Source organism: Leucopleurus acutus (genome assembly GCF_964270905.1).
Source record: "Leucopleurus acutus genome assembly, chromosome: 9".
Lineage (NCBI taxonomy): Eukaryota > Metazoa > Chordata > Mammalia > Artiodactyla > Delphinidae > Leucopleurus > Leucopleurus acutus.
Genome location: NC_139144.1, coordinates 94621042 through 94638936, shown reverse-complemented (window position 1 = coordinate 94638936; position 17895 = coordinate 94621042). Strand labels below are relative to the sequence as shown.

At 36.1% G+C, this 17895-nt stretch overlaps 1 protein-coding gene across 3 annotated transcripts in view; it reads right to left on the bottom strand.

The window, feature by feature from the left end:
- Window positions 1–17895, bottom strand: part of LOC309966159 (putative RNA-binding protein Luc7-like 2) — a 57143-nt gene that overhangs the window by 2141 nt on the left and 37107 nt on the right. For all 3 annotated transcript variants that reach the window (XM_082846126.1, XM_082846127.1, XM_082846128.1), the window contains 5 exons: window positions 14375–14518; window positions 10112–10288; window positions 8582–8673; window positions 6441–6470; window positions 2785–2976 (listed from right to left, as the gene is read on the bottom strand). In XM_082846126.1, the coding sequence (XP_082702252.1) occupies window positions 2785–2976; window positions 6441–6470; window positions 8582–8673; window positions 10112–10288; window positions 14375–14518 (635 nt within the window). The remainder of the gene's footprint in view (window positions 1–2784; window positions 2977–6440; window positions 6471–8581; window positions 8674–10111; window positions 10289–14374; window positions 14519–17895) is intronic.

Here is a 17895-nt window from a genome sequence, read left to right as displayed (position 1 = left end):
TCTAGAATAAATCAGTAACATATTACATTTATTTGGTTCTTCACGGGTGACATGGTACTTTTACATAATTCTCTCACTTAACCCACATTCAGAATTAGGATCTGAGGTCTGATTAAGTAATACTTTCAACTTCTAAGGCAGGGGAAAAAGTACTACCCTACTACCCAGTTTTAGAAATACAGTTAAAAAGGATTAAACCAAAAAGGTTGAAAGATTAAATGTCAATTTCTGGCATTCTACTTAATTAAGGTTTTAATAAGCTTAATTTAAAAATAATGTGTTAAATCATACAGTGCACATTCCTATCCATGTCTTTGTAGGAATGGAATATGAAGAGAGACGATTGAGATGATGCCTAAGAATAAGGACACGCATTGCTGGTAAGTCCCAGAGAAATAAGAACAAACTGTAAGTATCAACTAGTATTCTGCCAGAGATTACAGTGTCCTTATTACAGAAGTAGTTTTCACTCAGTATTTCACTCAAACTATCGATAATCCTGACGAAGCAGGCACCCTTCTACTAAGTAGATAAGGAAAGACAGGAGGGGTAATTAGATAATTTGGCCAAGGCCACTTTCATCCAAGTAGTCTGACTCTGAAGTCTGCACTGTATGTGTCTGAACGCAGCAGAAAAATGCAAACGGTCCTCATTTACCGAGGGTAACTGTTACCCGGAAAGGCCACAAGGAGAATCTACTTATATTGGAGACAAGTATCTCACAGTTGGAGCAGGAGAACGGCAAGTTATAAAAGACCTTTAACTGGGGCTAACCTTGAAATTTAAACTCAACTACTATGTAGGAATAACTTGATATTCTCTTTTATACAGTAACTGTAGATGGTAGTAGCAATTGTCTGCTAATTTTTGGCAAAAAACAAAATATTGCTTTGAAAAAGTAATTTGAGTATCAAGATTAGAAGTGCTCTTGGGAACAGAATAATTTTACAAAAATAATCCTCTTTATTAACAACATGCTGAAAATACTAGATGAGGGGTGTCTGTCAGGTGGTATGGTGGAAAAATTTCCTATATGTCTTGATTAACAGAGGAAACCTTAGGGACTAGGTCCCAGAAGAGGAGACTTCATGCCCTCTCTCCATCCCTACCACCAAAAACAACATTTAAGAGTTCAGAGACATCAGAAAAAATGACAGGTAGCCAAGCTGACAAGAGAAATTATCTAGACCTATCAACCAGCAAAATGATTCTTAAAATTTACAGTGCAGGTAAGATTCCTGAAGAATTGTTTTAAATGTATTTTTCTGGACACTGTACTGTGTGCCTAGTTTTAAGAATGAGATAAGTGGCCTGGAATTCACACCATGCGGAGCTCTGCCCTCATCAATTCCCTGCTCATTCTCTGCATTTGCCTATAATACCCAGAATATTTTTCCTACCTGGTTTTATCAATCGGATTATACCCACTCTAGGTTTTAGGCTATTCCCTGAAGCCATTTTTGTTGTTGTTGTTGTTACTCTGGTACTTCCCTCACCTAATCTCCTGTATTATTTACTCTGATATCCAGTTTATCACTTTGTCAGTGCTCATCATTGTCAAAGATGTTATTAGTCCTGTGTCCTAACTCACTTGAACAAAGCTGCTCAACTACATTATACTTATTTTTTTAAATACAGTAGAAGGTATACAATTATTACTGATTTAAAGTCTCCTGAAGAACTACTTGGTTTTCTAAGAGTGGAACTTAAATGTTCTCACCAAAAACAATAAAAATATATGTGAGGTGATGGAGGTGTTAATTAACTAGATGGAAGGAATCCTTTCACAATGCATATGTAGAGCAAATTACCACAATGCCCACTGTACATGTCTTACAACTTACTTTGTCAATTATGCCTCAGTAAAGCTGGGGGTGGGGGAGGGAACCTACTTGGAACAAGGCAAGAATATAAGGAATAAATAAAAGAGCCTATTATATCCAACGCAGTTTGTGAGCAGTTTCGGGGAAAGGCTAGCTGAGGGGGAAAAAAAAACAAAATCTGCAGAAAGCTGTTAAAAATTTATCACGAACTTTATGTGGAGTAATCCACAGAAAACTTAAGATTAGTAGATACTAGGCACTCAAAAAATGTTTCTGTTCCATAGAAATGACCTGGCTTAAGGGCCATAATGGGACCTGAGAAGTTTGGGGAGCTTGGTCTATACAGACCATGAGTGCTTAAGGCTCCACCACATTCTAATCCTTTGTCCTGATTAGATATTCAAGTCCTTAAAACATACCTCACCCTGGGTCTGCTCTCCTTGCACGTTTTGAATTTTCATGCCAATGACGTCTAACTTCCTTTAAAATTCTGAACCTGCCCTGCCCTGCCCAACTAACTGTATACAACAATGCATATCTATAGTGCAGAATAAACAAGAATATACTGAATGTCTGCTCTGAAAAAGTACACCAGCTCAAGGAAGTTCAGAAAACAGTAAGTCAGACAACTCTTAATGAAAGGACTTCTCAGAGTCCCTAATTCACCAATACATACTGGAAAAGCTCTAACAGTACTGGTACCTAAAATTATTTGCCCATAAAGTACTTTTTCCCAAGACACACTAAGCAGAGAAAAGCCATAACCTCTGCACATATTGGTTCCAATTTCTTACTCTTGCTCATAAGTATATTCTTTCTGAACTACCCATATATTCAGGAAGAAAAATGTTATACACTCACACACAAATGTGTACAAATTAGCAGATGCCAAGTTCAAACCACCAGTATTCCAAGTCTAAACTGTAAAGGTAGTTCCATATCCTCCTATGGACCTCAGTACCTCCTCCTGGATCGCTCTCTGCTCCTGTCTCTAGAACTGTGCCCACTTCTCTGGTGGCTGCGGCTGCGACTACGGCTGCTGGAGCGGGACCTGTGGCGATGGCGTTTCTCTCGGGATTTGGATCGAGTTCTCCTTTTCCGTTCCCGTGACATGGAGCGAGACCTATGTCTGCGATGCTCTCTGGACCTGGATCTACAAAAGATAGTTAGTTTTTAGCTTTGTTGGCACTACATTTCTCATTTACTAAAGCCTCCTCTTTAAAGAGAAACTATCCCTCAGTAGCCTTATTTAACGCCAATACTATTTCAAATCAGCTAAATCTATGCTAAAATGAACTGCTGATATATTAATAACTACAAACTAGAATTTTGAAATAAACAGTAAAAAAAAATTAAACAGTAGTTCTCAGAGGTCAATCAGTGTTGTATAAATTTACATCAGTAATATTTTTTACGAAGGAAACAATCCGTAACACTACTACATGCCAGGGATTGTATTATCTAGATGCTTTAAGGACAATTTCATTTAAACTTCTAAGATTTTTAGTACACTTTAGAAACAAAGTATGTACCTGATGAACATGGACAGAAAGGAGACACAAGATAAAGAATATTGTTTAGGATAAAGTTACTAACTTGCTGAATTGAAAAGGTTATATGACCATTGAAATAAGTTTAAATGCCCACAATGTGCCTTGTCAGTGTAATCAAAACAGTTAAGACAGTTCTCTATTCAAGTAGTACATAATTTATTTGGGAGGAAAAAATTAATATGCATAAATCATTTTAGAGAACTTTAACTGCAAAAAAAAAAGTATTTACTTTTTGTAGGTGTACAGAGAAGGAAAAACACTTCTGTAGCCTCCGCTGGGTCACAAAACTAACTTGTGTATTGTGTCTGCGGCCAGGATGAGGATGGCATATATAGAGGACGTAAAACATTTGAGGGAAAACAACGGGGAAGAAAGGTATGAATTTTGTTAACAGCCATTTTCAAAGTGATGGAAACATTCTAAACTGGATTGTGACAGCTGTACAACTTTAATTTACTGAAAGTCATTAACCAGCACACTTAAATGGGTAAACTTATGGTATGGAGTGTAAATTAAACCTCAGTAAAGCTCTTTTAAAAATTTTAAGTCACTTTAAAGAATGAGGTATTTAATCAAATTATGAGAAGAGTAAGTTCAAAAGCACATTATTCAGATGATGTAACAACCACAGCTAAATAGAGTACTTTCACGATTAAATATTTCTGAAAAGAAACAGAGGGAAAAGATAAAATTCATTCCATACAAAGTTTTTATCAAATGATATTTTCTTTTATCACTCACTTTGAGCTATTATAACAAATTATTTCTCCCAGCGCGTAATTTCATTTTACTAGTTGTCTAGTAACACCATTTACTGGGTGCCTACTGCGCTGCTCTAGGAACTGGGGAGACTGAGCAGCAAATACAGTCCTTAACCTCAGGGAGCTTATACTCCGGAACGAGGCCTACACAGATACGTAGGCAGTAAATAAAGATAGGTCAGGGAATAATGAAGGGTAAAAATGTAGAACGAAAGGAGGTGGTCATCTTTTGTATCGAATAAGCAGGAAAGGCTTTTCTTATAAAATCACATTTAAGCAAAGATGAAATGAAGTAAGGAAATCAGCTCATCAGCCAGCCCAGAGAAGACTGCTTCAGGTAGAGGGAACATGGGTGCAAAGGCCCTAAGGTGAGAGAAAGTTCAACATGTCAAAAGAATAGAAGAAACCCTTTTGGCTGCAATGAAATTAGCAAGGCAGAGTTAATATCAGGAGTCTAACAAGCAGGATGACCAAGTACTTTGTCACTCAAACCAGGATGCTCTCAACATTAAATTATACAGAGGGAAAGGGGGAGCTATTAATAAATATGCTAAGAAATAAACTGTAACTACCCTAGGGCACACTGATCACTCTATAAAGCCATGGTGAGGATTTCAACTTCTATGAATGAAATGGAAGACCTTTAGAGGGTTTGAAGACAGGGCTGATATGATTTATTTCACTTTTTAAAGAACTCATTCTGGCCGATGTGTAAAAAACAGACTGAGGCGAAGGAAAGTGGACAACAGAAACAGAAATTAAGAAATTGCTTCAGAGGCTATTGTAAATAGTGAGGTAAGAAGTGGCTTGGACTAGAGTAATAGAAATTAAATTTCTGGCCTGAATATCTAAAGATGTTCTATGTACAAAGCGTTTAAATCTCTCTTCAACAAAGGGAGAAGCTTGCATTAACCAACCGGTAAAAAAGAACAGTATTGTCATTTAATATTTCTACTTCTCATCCTGGATTGAAAAACTCAACAACAATATAAGTTAGTTGACACAACTGGTCCTGTTTCATGCCTTAGTTTTTTAGTGTTTTAAAGCAGAAATACCACTGAAAGATGCTAAAAAGTAGTAGGACATTTAATAGAAACATAAGGTTTTTCTTTCATAACAACAAATGCTCTAGTTTACAGGGAAAAAGTTCTTGGGAAACAGTTACTCTTCAGAGTCAAGAATACTCAGAAGGTTTCAAAAAAGAAGATGTGATTTGAATAAGGAATGGTAGGATTTGAAAAAACTGAGAAAGGGCACTCTGCGTAGGCATGGACTCATTTGAGAAAGGCTCAGGGGACTTCCCTGGTGACGCAGTGGTTAAGAATCCACCTGCCAATGCAGGGGACACGGGTTCGAGCCCTGGTCTGGGAAGTTCCCACATGCTGCCGAGCAACTAAGCCCATGCGCCACAACTACTGAACCTGTGCTCTAGAGCCCAAGAGCCACAACTACTGAAGCCCACACGCCTAGAGCCCGTGCTCGGCAACAAAGAGAAGCCACCACAATGAGAAGCCCGCACACCACAACGAAGAGTAGCCCGCGCGCAGCAACAAAGACCCAACCCAGCCAAAAATAAATTTATTAAAAAAAAAAAAAAAGGCTCAAGACAGGAATGAGAGAACAGCAAGTGAAGAACTAAGAAGGATGAAGTGCACCATGTTTCCTCACCTTAGAAAGAGAAAAATTGTCAGAAACTAGTAAAAACTGTATTTAAAAAAAAGGCTTCAAAGCCCACAAGTATTAGTGCCAAAGGTCAAAACAAAGTGTTATCTTGTCCTCTTTCTATTTAAAGGGGCATTTTAAAAATGCCCCTTTAAAGCTTTCTGGGATCACTGTACAAGGGGAGTAGTAATAAACTCAAAGTCTAGATTGGGTGCAAACAAACATTTTCGTTTCCCCCTTAATTAACTCACCATGGATTCCCTCATTCAAAATGTATCCAACTATTTATATTTTGAACAGGTACAACCTCTCAGAATGTGTTTCTTAGATGTACGACCCAAACTGATTTTTAAAAATAAATCCCGTCACATGTTTACTCTAAGCTTCTAAAGAGATTTTAATAAAATGCTCTGAAATATTTTTAGCTTTCTCTGTAACTCCAGGGCACTTTGTGATTTTACTCTGATAAAACTAAATTGTAGCTCATGAGTATCTTCTGACCAACTTCTCAAATGACACTGCTCCAATGTGAGCTACAGAAGAATTAAGAGTACTAATTATTCATTTTAAGAAAGATACTTAATCTATAAAAACTACCTTTGGAAAACACAGCTTCACAACTTATCTTGTATAATACCTACCTTTTAGGATTCTTGCTGTGTGATCGAGACCTAAAAAAAGAAAAATCTATTTTTAGAAAAGTTACTATAAAAAAGGAAGAAAAGGTACAATGTACTGTTAAAATTACATCCTCACTTCTAATTTTTATATTAGTTTTATAAATATAAGGCTTGTATGTATGTACACAAATTTTTCCAAAAGGCACCACAAACTTTACAGACTTCCCCACTTTGGCATACCCCTTACCTAGGCTACCTGGCTCTAAAAAAACGAATATGCTCCTAGAAGACTAAAACACAACACAACTCACAACTCACAACTCCCTCTGGGAACAGAATAAAATTTCTGATCTGTGAGACAATACTTTGTAATTATCACCTCACACTATAATCCCTAGAACACTCAATTCAATCATACAATGTTTCTTAATATGACACACAATACTCTTATATAAAGTACTCTTCATATTTCCTAGCACATAATTAAAGCTCAACAGATAGTAATAGCTAACGTTACGGTTACTAGGAAGTCAGTCACAGGGGGTTTTTGGTGGAGAATATATACCATGGTTGCAGCATGACTTCGGATTCAGCCTGATGTAAATCTTAACTGTTTCCATCACTCACTATCTGTGTGGCCTGGGCAGATTATGTATCTTCCCTCAGCTTAGTCTCTCATTTGCAAAAGAGGGATAGTAATAACAATTTCACAGGGGGCTTTCAAGTATTAGATGAATATAGGTAAATTCTTAGTGCAGTGGCTGACACATCATAAGCATCAAGTGACAGTAATTTTTATCATTATCCTTTTCAATACCATAGGTGGAATCCCATTTTGTGTGTCATTTTCTACTTACTAGTAATTTCCTCATCTTCCATACTTAGGTCCATTTCTGAAACAGTGTTAACATTTTATAACTAATGTTAAAGGCAATCTGCCATTTGTCATTAAAGAAGTAAGATGTGATGTACTTTCTCATTAACTTTACATATGTGAAAATGTAGTCCTGCAAAGAATTTTGTTTTTCATTTGACTATCACCTCAGTTCAATAGTTTATACTAGTGGCACTATATTCTGTTGAATTTTAGCTTCAACTGAGATTTCAAATACCATTCATATTGTCTTAAATATTACAATACTGGGCAATATTTCCACAGAAACTTAGTATACACAAAAGAGAACAGACATAAAGCTCTGAGGTAAAATTTACCAGGAAATGAAGAACATATATATCAACGGAAGAATGACAGCAGTTCCTCTAAACAGGAACATGTCCATATGTAGCTTTGTTTTGTTTTGTCATTACAGTGCAAAAAGATTACCTGTTACAAGCCATGTAACACAAATGAAGTCAGTTTAAATGTCCTGAAATAGACTGAGTGTAACAGGATCACAGCTTGAAAGCAGCTGACATAACCTAGTCCTGTATTATCAAAGATTTTAATTTATTTAGGGACATCTGCTGAAGAGAAGGTATTTAAATTTCAGAGATACGTAATACAATTAAGGGAACACTATTAAGTTAGAACTACACGTAAATGTTTTGTGGCATACCCCTCCCATCTGAAAATTGCTGAATTTATAAACATGATGCCACACAACTTGCTGCCAATGTGTAAAAGTGACCCAGAACATGTAAACATTCTAAATATGAAGAATATGATTTTATCAACTAATGTCAATATAAAAAGAATTGTGCACATTTAGCTATTAATAAACGAATAAAAATTTTAACAGTTTATAGCTCCTAAACTGAAGAAATACAGAATCGAAGTACAATGTAAAATAATCAATGAAAGAAGCGGACAAAAAAATATCCAAAACTTCTATCAACAAGTATATATCATAAAATAGTTCCATGCCAGCCTGGTACAAAGCTAGCCCATTATGAAAATCAGAGGGCTAGAAAAGGGCCTTGTTATATATCTTACTAAACATACAGATGTGAAGCAATCATTATTCCCTCTTCCATACATTTTGAAGGAAATCTCCTTAACTTAAACAGCCATAAACATTGTTTCACATGGTAATATTTTTAAGAGTAAACAGAAATTTCTCATGTCCAGATTTATTAACATCTACAACCTTGTATAATCACATCTCTTTTTAGAACCAGGGATGTTCAACTTCAGATACTTGGACTACTCAATTACTCCATACCTCCTCAGCTTCTCCCTTTCTTCTCTCTCCCTTTCTTCTCTTCTTTTCAGGCGTTCCTGGTTTCTTTTCTCCTGCTTCTCAGCTACAACTCTCTTAAAAAACAATGACAGTTCAAATAATACTAAATAAGAAGCATTATTTACTGGGCCCATTCTTAGTGAGCATTATCCTGAACTTTACCATATCTAACATTAAAAAGTTTTTAATAAGAATTCATTTTGAAGATTTGTCAGGTATAATCATTAAGCTTACAAGTCTGGTTTCCAAACTCTTTCCCCCCTTCCATATAAAATTTCATGTTTCTCCATGACTTCTTAATATTTCAAAGTCACTTTCACGAGATTTTTCTCCTCTTAACGTCTTCTGAATTCTAAACTCTTTAAAGATTTCCAATATAGAAATGTCTTCTGTTGACTTCTAGTTACAATCCTGAGGCTGCTGCTTTTAAAAAGTACCAGTGAAATGCTAAACAGTTCTGTTGCTAGGTCTATATTTGCAAAGGTTCCCAATTAGGTACCATTTTTGAGTTTTAACTTCAATCCAAACAATCATTTGCTATAGTGAAACTCTCTTTGTAATTTCAAAAACTTTACCCAAGGTCATCCTAGCTACTCCAAATACTGAGACGAGCTCACAGTTAACTACAAATATGGAGACGTGTCTAGGTGATTCTGATTCCACATTATTTTAAATGTCAAACTATGGATCCTGGGTTAATTTCAGTGATAACTGCACAAGAAGTCACTTCCCAGTGTTTCCCATCTTTGAGACAGTCCTCAGTTCATGACAAAATGCTACAGTGCCACCATTTTTTTAAAAAACTAGCCACATCAGATTGTTGAAAAGTAAATTGATCCTTTCCATTGACTCTGCTTATGTTCACCTCTTTAGAAATAACCTTTTTTTTGTTTGCTTATCTTCTCAGAACTCAGCAGACGAGTAAGAGCTGTGTTGCCTTTCTCACAACAGCCTATATATTTAATCGACAGTGATTGTCCTTTTTAAAAAATTGGTTTCTAAGTCCTTTCTGAAATGGGGGCAAAAGCATAAAACTAGAGGTCCTACCAGTTTGCTATTTAGTGAACTGCAAAATATTTCAAATAAATATTGGATCATTTTTTCAATCTTCCTTTAAAGTAAACATCATACTAAATTACTATTCGTTTTATTAAAAAAAGAAAGTATCACTGGAAATTTTAGGCATTATTTTAGAACCCAGTTTGCAAGGTTCCTCCCTAATTCAACATCGTATCCAAGACAAAATAGTACTTCCTCCCAGAGTAAGAGGATTTTTTTAAAGTCTGTTTCTCAGATATCATCCATTAAACAAGCTGGTATTTCCATTTACAATCCTACACTATTCAGTATGAATTGTTAACAGAATCACAGTTAAGAATAGTCTTGAAAAAAAAAAAAAAAGAATAGTCTTGAATCACAATCAAGAATACTACACAAAAAGACAACTTACACAGATCAAAAGAATGAGTGGCTATACTGGATGAAGTGAGGGATATTAATTTACCAATGTACCTTTAATTCTTCAAGCTTCTCTCTTATTTCAATAAATCCCAGGTGCAGTTTACCCCCAAAATGATCAGCCAGTCGTCTGTCATTATCATGAAGACCTAAATAGGCAGAGCAAACTTCACAGACTCGAAGTTTCTGCTGCTGGAAACTGGAAGCTGGCATAGAATTCCGATAAACTTCCTAAACAAAAGTGACAGAAACAATGTTCATATAAACTGCATTAAAATCATACAATTACACAAAATACACTATGTTTATACCAAAAATGTTTCTAATGAACACACAAAAGCATGACTATTTTGTCACGAATATTACAGATTCCCCATTACCCCAACAATCCTCTGTCCTCGGGACTTCTCCATTGGAAATGAAAGATCAGAGCCTCTTTTGTCAAGAAATACCATAACAGTAACATGATACAACTTTCTTAGAAGGCTTTCTCAATGTTCTGTTTTCTATAATTTTCGTTAAAAATGAGATGTAGCAACCCCAAAAGTATATACATCAGTGAAGGATCAAGGAAGCAGCAGTCGCTCATGCTTGGGGAAAAGGACTGCATGTCTTCCATACTATTACAGCTTCCTTCCACTGCCTTCCTGCCCACATATCATTTCCCCCCTATGTAAATGCAGACAGGGCGTACAAATGATAAGACTGTCTTATGGAGATTAAGATGTCTTGTACTCAAATCATTTTATTTATATTAAGTTCATTAATGAAATAATAATTATTAGTGGATTTGCATATCCACTCTACTCTTTTTCCTTATTAACAGGATTCTGATTTTTGTTTGAGGCAGCAGCATGGCCAGCTAAAAACATTACATTTCCAAGCTTCCATGTAGCTTTTGCTAAGGAGATATAAGTGGACACTGCTTGACAGAATCCACAGGAAAGTTCTTTAAAAAGGAGTCAACAGATTCAGACGAAAAACATCAACAGCTGCTATAACCTGTGGGTCAAGAAGCAATGGAAAACAGAATACTTACAATGTCAATACCAAGACACTTATTAATTACAAAAGGGAAACACAGTAACTTCACAGTGGAGAAATAGGTAACATCACCAGAAATGAACAAACCACTAACGCATGCCTTCTGATAAGGCTGTGGCATTATTTCAGTGGTACTCCTCTCAAAATCTAATGAGAGACAAATACCAGACAAATCCAAAGTGAAGCACACCTCACAGAATAACTAGCCTATACTTTTCAAAACCCGAGATCATGCAAGACAAAGACTGAGGTACCGGATTATATTAGACTCTGGAGAAACATAACTAAATGCAATGCGTGATCCTGGACTGGATCTTAAACAAAAACAATTTTCTTTTCTCAAAACGAACATTATTGGGACAACTGGCAAAAACTGAACAAAGTCTTCAGATTAATTAATAGTACTGTATCAATGTTACTTCTTAATTCAGATAACTGTACTGTGGTTATATAATAAAATATCCTTGTTTTTAAGAAATACACATTGAAGTATCTAGGGATAAAGAGGCAGCATATTTATAACTTATTGTCAAACAGTTAAAATATACACACACACTCATGTAGGAAGAAAATGATAAAGCAAATGTGGTAAAATGTTGAAGAGTCTGGGTGAAGGACATAAGGGAATTCTTCACACGATGTGTTAACTTTTCTTAAAATATTTCAAAATAAAAAAATTTTAAAAAGGAAAACTGAAAACACAACACACAAGACGAGTCAACTCAACTTTTGTGCCTTGTTATTCCTCCTCTTTCTACTTACGCATAGAGGAAAGGCTTTAGGCTTAGTGGCCATAGTGCTACCACAAACTGATAAGCATAAAGATGAATCCACATAGTAAGGATGGCTGCACTTAAAGTTAGAAGTAGCTTGTATGCTAGATGGCATCATGGAGCTACTGTACCAGCCCCAGGCTTCCTAACCTCAAGTATTTATTAAATGAGAAAAACAAAACCCTTCTTTGGTTCAGTCATTGTAAGTTAAGTTTCCTATTACGTACAGTTGAACACAATCTATAATAGGAAAGTAAACATTTTAATGCACTGTCCTAAGTAAAAATCAACTGATAATACATAACAGGCTAACAATATTGAGCTACTGGGTAATACTAGTAAATCACCAAGTATATATATATGAAGTTTTATGAAAACTCCAATATATGGAAGGAAAGTAATAATGATTGCTGGCTTCAATACCCAAGAGTCTTCTGGGGAAATAAACTAGCTATAAAATACTTTGTGCATTTTAAAATTCATAGTATTTATTTTCTGGATTGATATTAACTACATTTCAAGAAATCCTAATATTAAGACATTAAAACTATCTAGAATGGCTACTTGGTATATCTTTTCCCAGCCTAGAACCTTTAATCTGTGTCTTTGTATTTAGAGTGGGTTTCTTGTAGCTAGTATATAGCTAAGTCTTGTGGGGGTTTTTTGTTGTTGTTTTGTTTTGTTTTAAATCTACTCTCACAATCTCTGCTTTTTAATTGGATTGTTGAGACCATTTACATTTAATGTAATTATTAGTACACTGGGTTTAACTCTACCATCCCACTATTTATTTTCTATATGTCCAACCTGTTGTTTGTTCCTTTTCTCCTGCCTTTCTTTTGGATTAAGTATTTTTTAGGATTCCATTTTATTGCTACTATTAGTTATAACTCTTTTCTCCCCTCCAGTGGTTTCTCTAGGGTTTATAGTACACAACTTAACTTATGAAGAAAGCTGGAGAGTCTTTTATTAACGTAAGATAAAGGAGATTTCAAAACAAGGGACATTAACAGGGACAGAGAAGAACATGTCAAAATAATGAAGGGTTAAATTAATCAAAAGATACAACACTCCTAAATGTCTATTAGCCTAATAACAGAGCTTCAAAATAAAACAAAAACTGACAAAATGAAAAGCATAAATAAACAAATCCACAACTATAGAGACTTCAACGCTCCTCTCATTGGCAGAAAACTCAATAGGATACAGAAGACTTGAAAAAATCTATTAACTACCTTGACTCAATTGACATTTATAGAACACTCCATTTAACACAGCAGAATATCATTCTTCTCAAGTACAGATGGAAAGCTCACCAAGACAGACTATATGCAGGGCCACAAAACAAGTATTGACATATTTAAGAAAACTGAAATCACACACATGTTCTCTGACCACAACAGAATTGAATTAAAATTAACAGAAAAAATCTGAAAAGAACAAACAAAAAACAAATCCAAATATGTAAAAACTAAACACATGCCTTCAAAACCCACAAGTTAAAAAAGAAATCACAAAGCAATATTAGCAAATATTTAGAAATGAATGAAAATAAAAACACAATATATGAAAATCTGTTTCATACCTTCTAAGCTACCATCGTGCTTAGAAGAAAACTTACAGCATTAAATGGTCTAAAATCAATGATCTAAGGGGTGTGGGGAGGGAGGATTGGGAGCTTGGGATTAGCAGGTGCAAACTAGTATACATAGGATGCATAAACAACAAGGTCCTACTGTCGAGCACAGGGAACTGTATTCAATATCCTGTGATAAAACAGAATAGAAAACAATACATATGTATAACTGAGTCACTTTGCTACAGAGCAGAAATTAACACATTGTAAATAAACTATACTTCAATAAAATTAAAAAATAAACCAATTATCTGAGCTTCTGCCTTAAAAGGCTAGATAGTAAGAAAAAATTAAACCCAGGTGTGATACAGTTAGGAACAATGGAGACTATGGTAAAGAGGAGAGTACACTTTCATCCAAAGGCATTCGATTTTCTAAAAAATATCAGGGGGACCAAACAAAATAGAACTTTGTCTGCAGGATATCAGATTTTGATCTGTGCTGTGGAGGAAGAATGAGAGGAGGCTCCCAATGTGTTAGCAGACTGTACTAAGTAAGAAGGGAGAATACTATAGTTGCATGGGCCATGGAGTAGGGGGTAGGGTATCATAGTGACCATGTATATGAAGACTGCACGTGTGTGGATTGTGTGTGAGACTGTTGTGTATGACTAGCTAGTTTAGTTAATTTCATTTACTAGTTATAAATTTCAATAGGATCAATGACTCTAAATTCCAAAACAACCACTAATTTTGATATACAACCCATTAGTATGATACAAACTAGTTAAATATTTTTAAACTGGTTTAAATTTCCTTTAATAGTAGAAATAGTAGAAATTTTTCAATAATTTCTAGTCAAATATATGTTCTTTAGAAGTACAGACACTAAGGCTCTATAAACTACCATAAAGAATTTAGTTACCTCTGCTTCTCTTTTCTTTGCCCGTGCTTTCTCTACTTCATCCATTACTTTCTGGGATTCCTCCACATTCCCTTCAGCTCCTAGCTGTTCCACCTTAGCCAACAATTTACCGATTTCTTCATTTAACTCATGAACACGTTCTGCCTGGAGAGAATCAGAAAAGATCATGAATAAAAAGCAGAATGTACCAAAGTTCAAAATATTGCATAAAAAGACATAAATTATCTAAGGCAATATGAGTATAACTAATGCTTTCTGAGCATATCATAAATGAACTGGTGGGACATCAAGATGTTTTGAGCCTGCCTGCCTTTACTTCAGTGAATTCAGGGGTACAACTGATCTCAATGTAACTATTACTTCTCAACCTCTGCTCCGGCAGTGCATTCCAAGTATAAAATACATTTTTGTACACAATTTGGCTCTCTGTACCTTTCCAAACTATCTCTTTCTGTTCTCCAACTTCACAACAAATCTACACTTATAGTTTCCCAAACTTACCCTGTTGTTTTCTTCCTCTGTGACTTTGCACGTACTGCTCCCTCTTCCTGCGATGTCGTCCATTATTACCTCCCTTACCTGCCTAGTGTATGTCTGTCTATTCAGTAAGAGTCAACTCAAGAGTCTATTATGTGAAGCACTGGTGAACAATCAATCACCACACCTTACCCTCACTTAAGACACTTAAGCAGAGAGGGCAATACCCTCCTTTGTGCATCTTTGTATCTTCTATGACCATTACTTTTATATATATCACACCACTTTAAAGACATCTATATACCATTTTTGTATTTCCAATGCCCAAGAAATAGCATACGCTCAAACATGAGTAAAAGAAATGAACTGGAGGATGTTCTTTAAAGCAAAGATATGGCTTTACAGTCCAACTGCCAAACCAATTGACAGCCATGCAATTTTGGCCATATTACGTAACCTGAATCTACTTCCTCATCTGAGAAGTACGGATAATCTCACAAAGTTGTGAGAAACGAGAAAACGTGCCTGTACATGCACGCAGCACATTACTGATATTCAGTAGACAAGCATGGCACCCTTCTCTCTTAGTCCATGTCTTTCCATTAGGATTAATTCTTGCCTTGCGTTTTGATATGCCTCCTCCTCACCACCACCATCATCGTGGGAATCTAGTTCATTCTTATTGTTTTAACAGCATATGATAACATAAACACAGTCTTTACTCTGGCTACAAAATAAGTACTCAGCCTGTGTGGCCAATAATATTAGTAAAGAAGTTTTTGTTTTCGCCTTTGGCTGCACTGGGTCTTAGTTGTGGAGTGCGGGCTCAGTCATTGCAGCGCGTGGGCTTAGTTGCCCCATGGCATGTGGGATCTTAGTTCCCTCACCAGGGATCAAACCCGTGCCCCCTGCATTGGAAGAAGGATTCTTAACCACTGGACTACCAGGCAAGTTCTGCAAAGAAGGTTTTGATTTGAAATGGACATCCAGTCCCAACAAAGTAGTGTGCCAGTAATCTTTCCTTCTTAAATTTACCTCAATCCAATATATTTGTCCCTCAAAGAAATCCCCAACTCTGTTATCATTATCCTACCACTTTTAACAAAATGTTATCTTCTGTAAATACCTGCCACAGAATGACTGCATTAACGACCAAAACTCTTCACCCTTCCTGCATCTGTGCCCTTTGCTACGTAACTAAGTACCATCATACGCTGACTCTGAACCTGGCCATGTACCTGGCTTTGGTTAACAGGACGGTAGCAAATATGACATAGGGGAAAGCTTAAAAAATGCTTGTATGACTGGGCTTGATACTTTTGCACCTCTGCTACCACCATGGGAACATGGCCAGGCTAGCCTTCTAGGCCATAGTTCAGCAGCCTCCAGCCAACTGGAAGACATGTGAGTGAGCCCAGCTGAGACAGGAATGACTACCCAGTCAAGTTCAGCCTAAGTCACTGATTATAGACTCATGGGCTACATAAATATTTAATGTTTTAAGTTTTGAGGTAGTCTGTTAAACAGCATTTTTGTGGTGATATATAACCAATACAATACTGTATAAATCAATACAGCTGGGGTCTAGCCAACACCTGTGGATCTCTTTCAACCATGAGAAATGAGATTCCTTGTACTTTAGGATACCCATCTTTACAGTCCCCATCTTAAGGGAACTTTCCAGGAAAAGTTGGTTAAAGGTAACCCTCTCCTCAAACAAAGGAATCCATTTCCCTTTGTACACACATATATGAGCACTATATTTAATCACGTCACCTAAACTCTACTGAGTAACTTTGTCTCCACTCTGCGTTTTCATAAAATGTGCCAGACTATACTGAATAAAGTAGTAAGTCAAACCAACAAAAGTCAATATGTGGACTTTGAATTCTGATTCAACAAACCAACTCTACACAGGAAAAATGAACACATTCTGGATACTGGATAATTTTTAAAAATTGTTACCTTTATGGATGTAATTTTGTGGTTATGTTTAAGAGGTGAAATGATATGACGTCTAGAATTTGCTTTTAAAATAATGAAACAATAGCACAAGACTGATGGCTTCGAATCCATTGGGGTTCACTGTACTTTTCTATTTACTTTTTGCATATAAGTAGTCAACAAAACATTTTTAAAAGGTAGTGAGTAGAGTAGAACATCTGAAGAATACTCAAAACTCAACATTAAAAATATGAGTAATCCATTTGGAAAATGGGCATAAGACATACACAAACATTTCACTGAAGAGGTTATACAAAAGAGGTTATACAGTTGGCAAATAAGCACGTGAAAAAAATGTTCAGCATCAGTAGTCATTAGGGAAATGCAAACTGAAACTGCAGTGAGATATCACCACACACCTTTCAGAATGATTAAAATGAAACACAGTGGCACTTCCCTGGCGGTCCAGTGGTTAAGACTCCACACTCCCAATGCAGGGGGCACAGGTTTGATCCCTGGTCGGGGAACTAAAATCCCACATGCCACACCGCACGGCCAAAAAAAAAAAAAAGAGAAGAAAGAAACATAGTGACACCATCAAACGCTGGCATGATGTGGAGCAGCTGGGTCACTAACACTGCTGGCAGCAATGTAAAATGGTGCAGCCACTCTAGAAAACAGTTTGGCACTTGCTTTCAAAACTAAAAATATATTTACTAAATGATCCAATAACTGTATCCTTGGGCATTTATCCCACAGAAATGAAAACGTATGTCCACACAAAAATCTGTACGTAAAGATTTACTGCAGCTTTATTGGTATTAGCCAATAACCGCAATGTCCTTCCCAAATGTCCTTCAATATATGAATGGTTAACCTGTGGTATATACATACCATGGAATACTCGAAAATAAAAAGGAATGAACTACTGATGAACAACCTGTATGAATAGTAAGGAAGTTGTGTTGAGTGAAAAAAGCCAGTCTCAAAAGGATACATACTCCATGATTCCACTTACATAATATTCAATGATATTACATAATTATAGAGATGGAAAATACATTAGTGGTGGCCAGGGCCTAGTGGGGAATGGGTGTGGC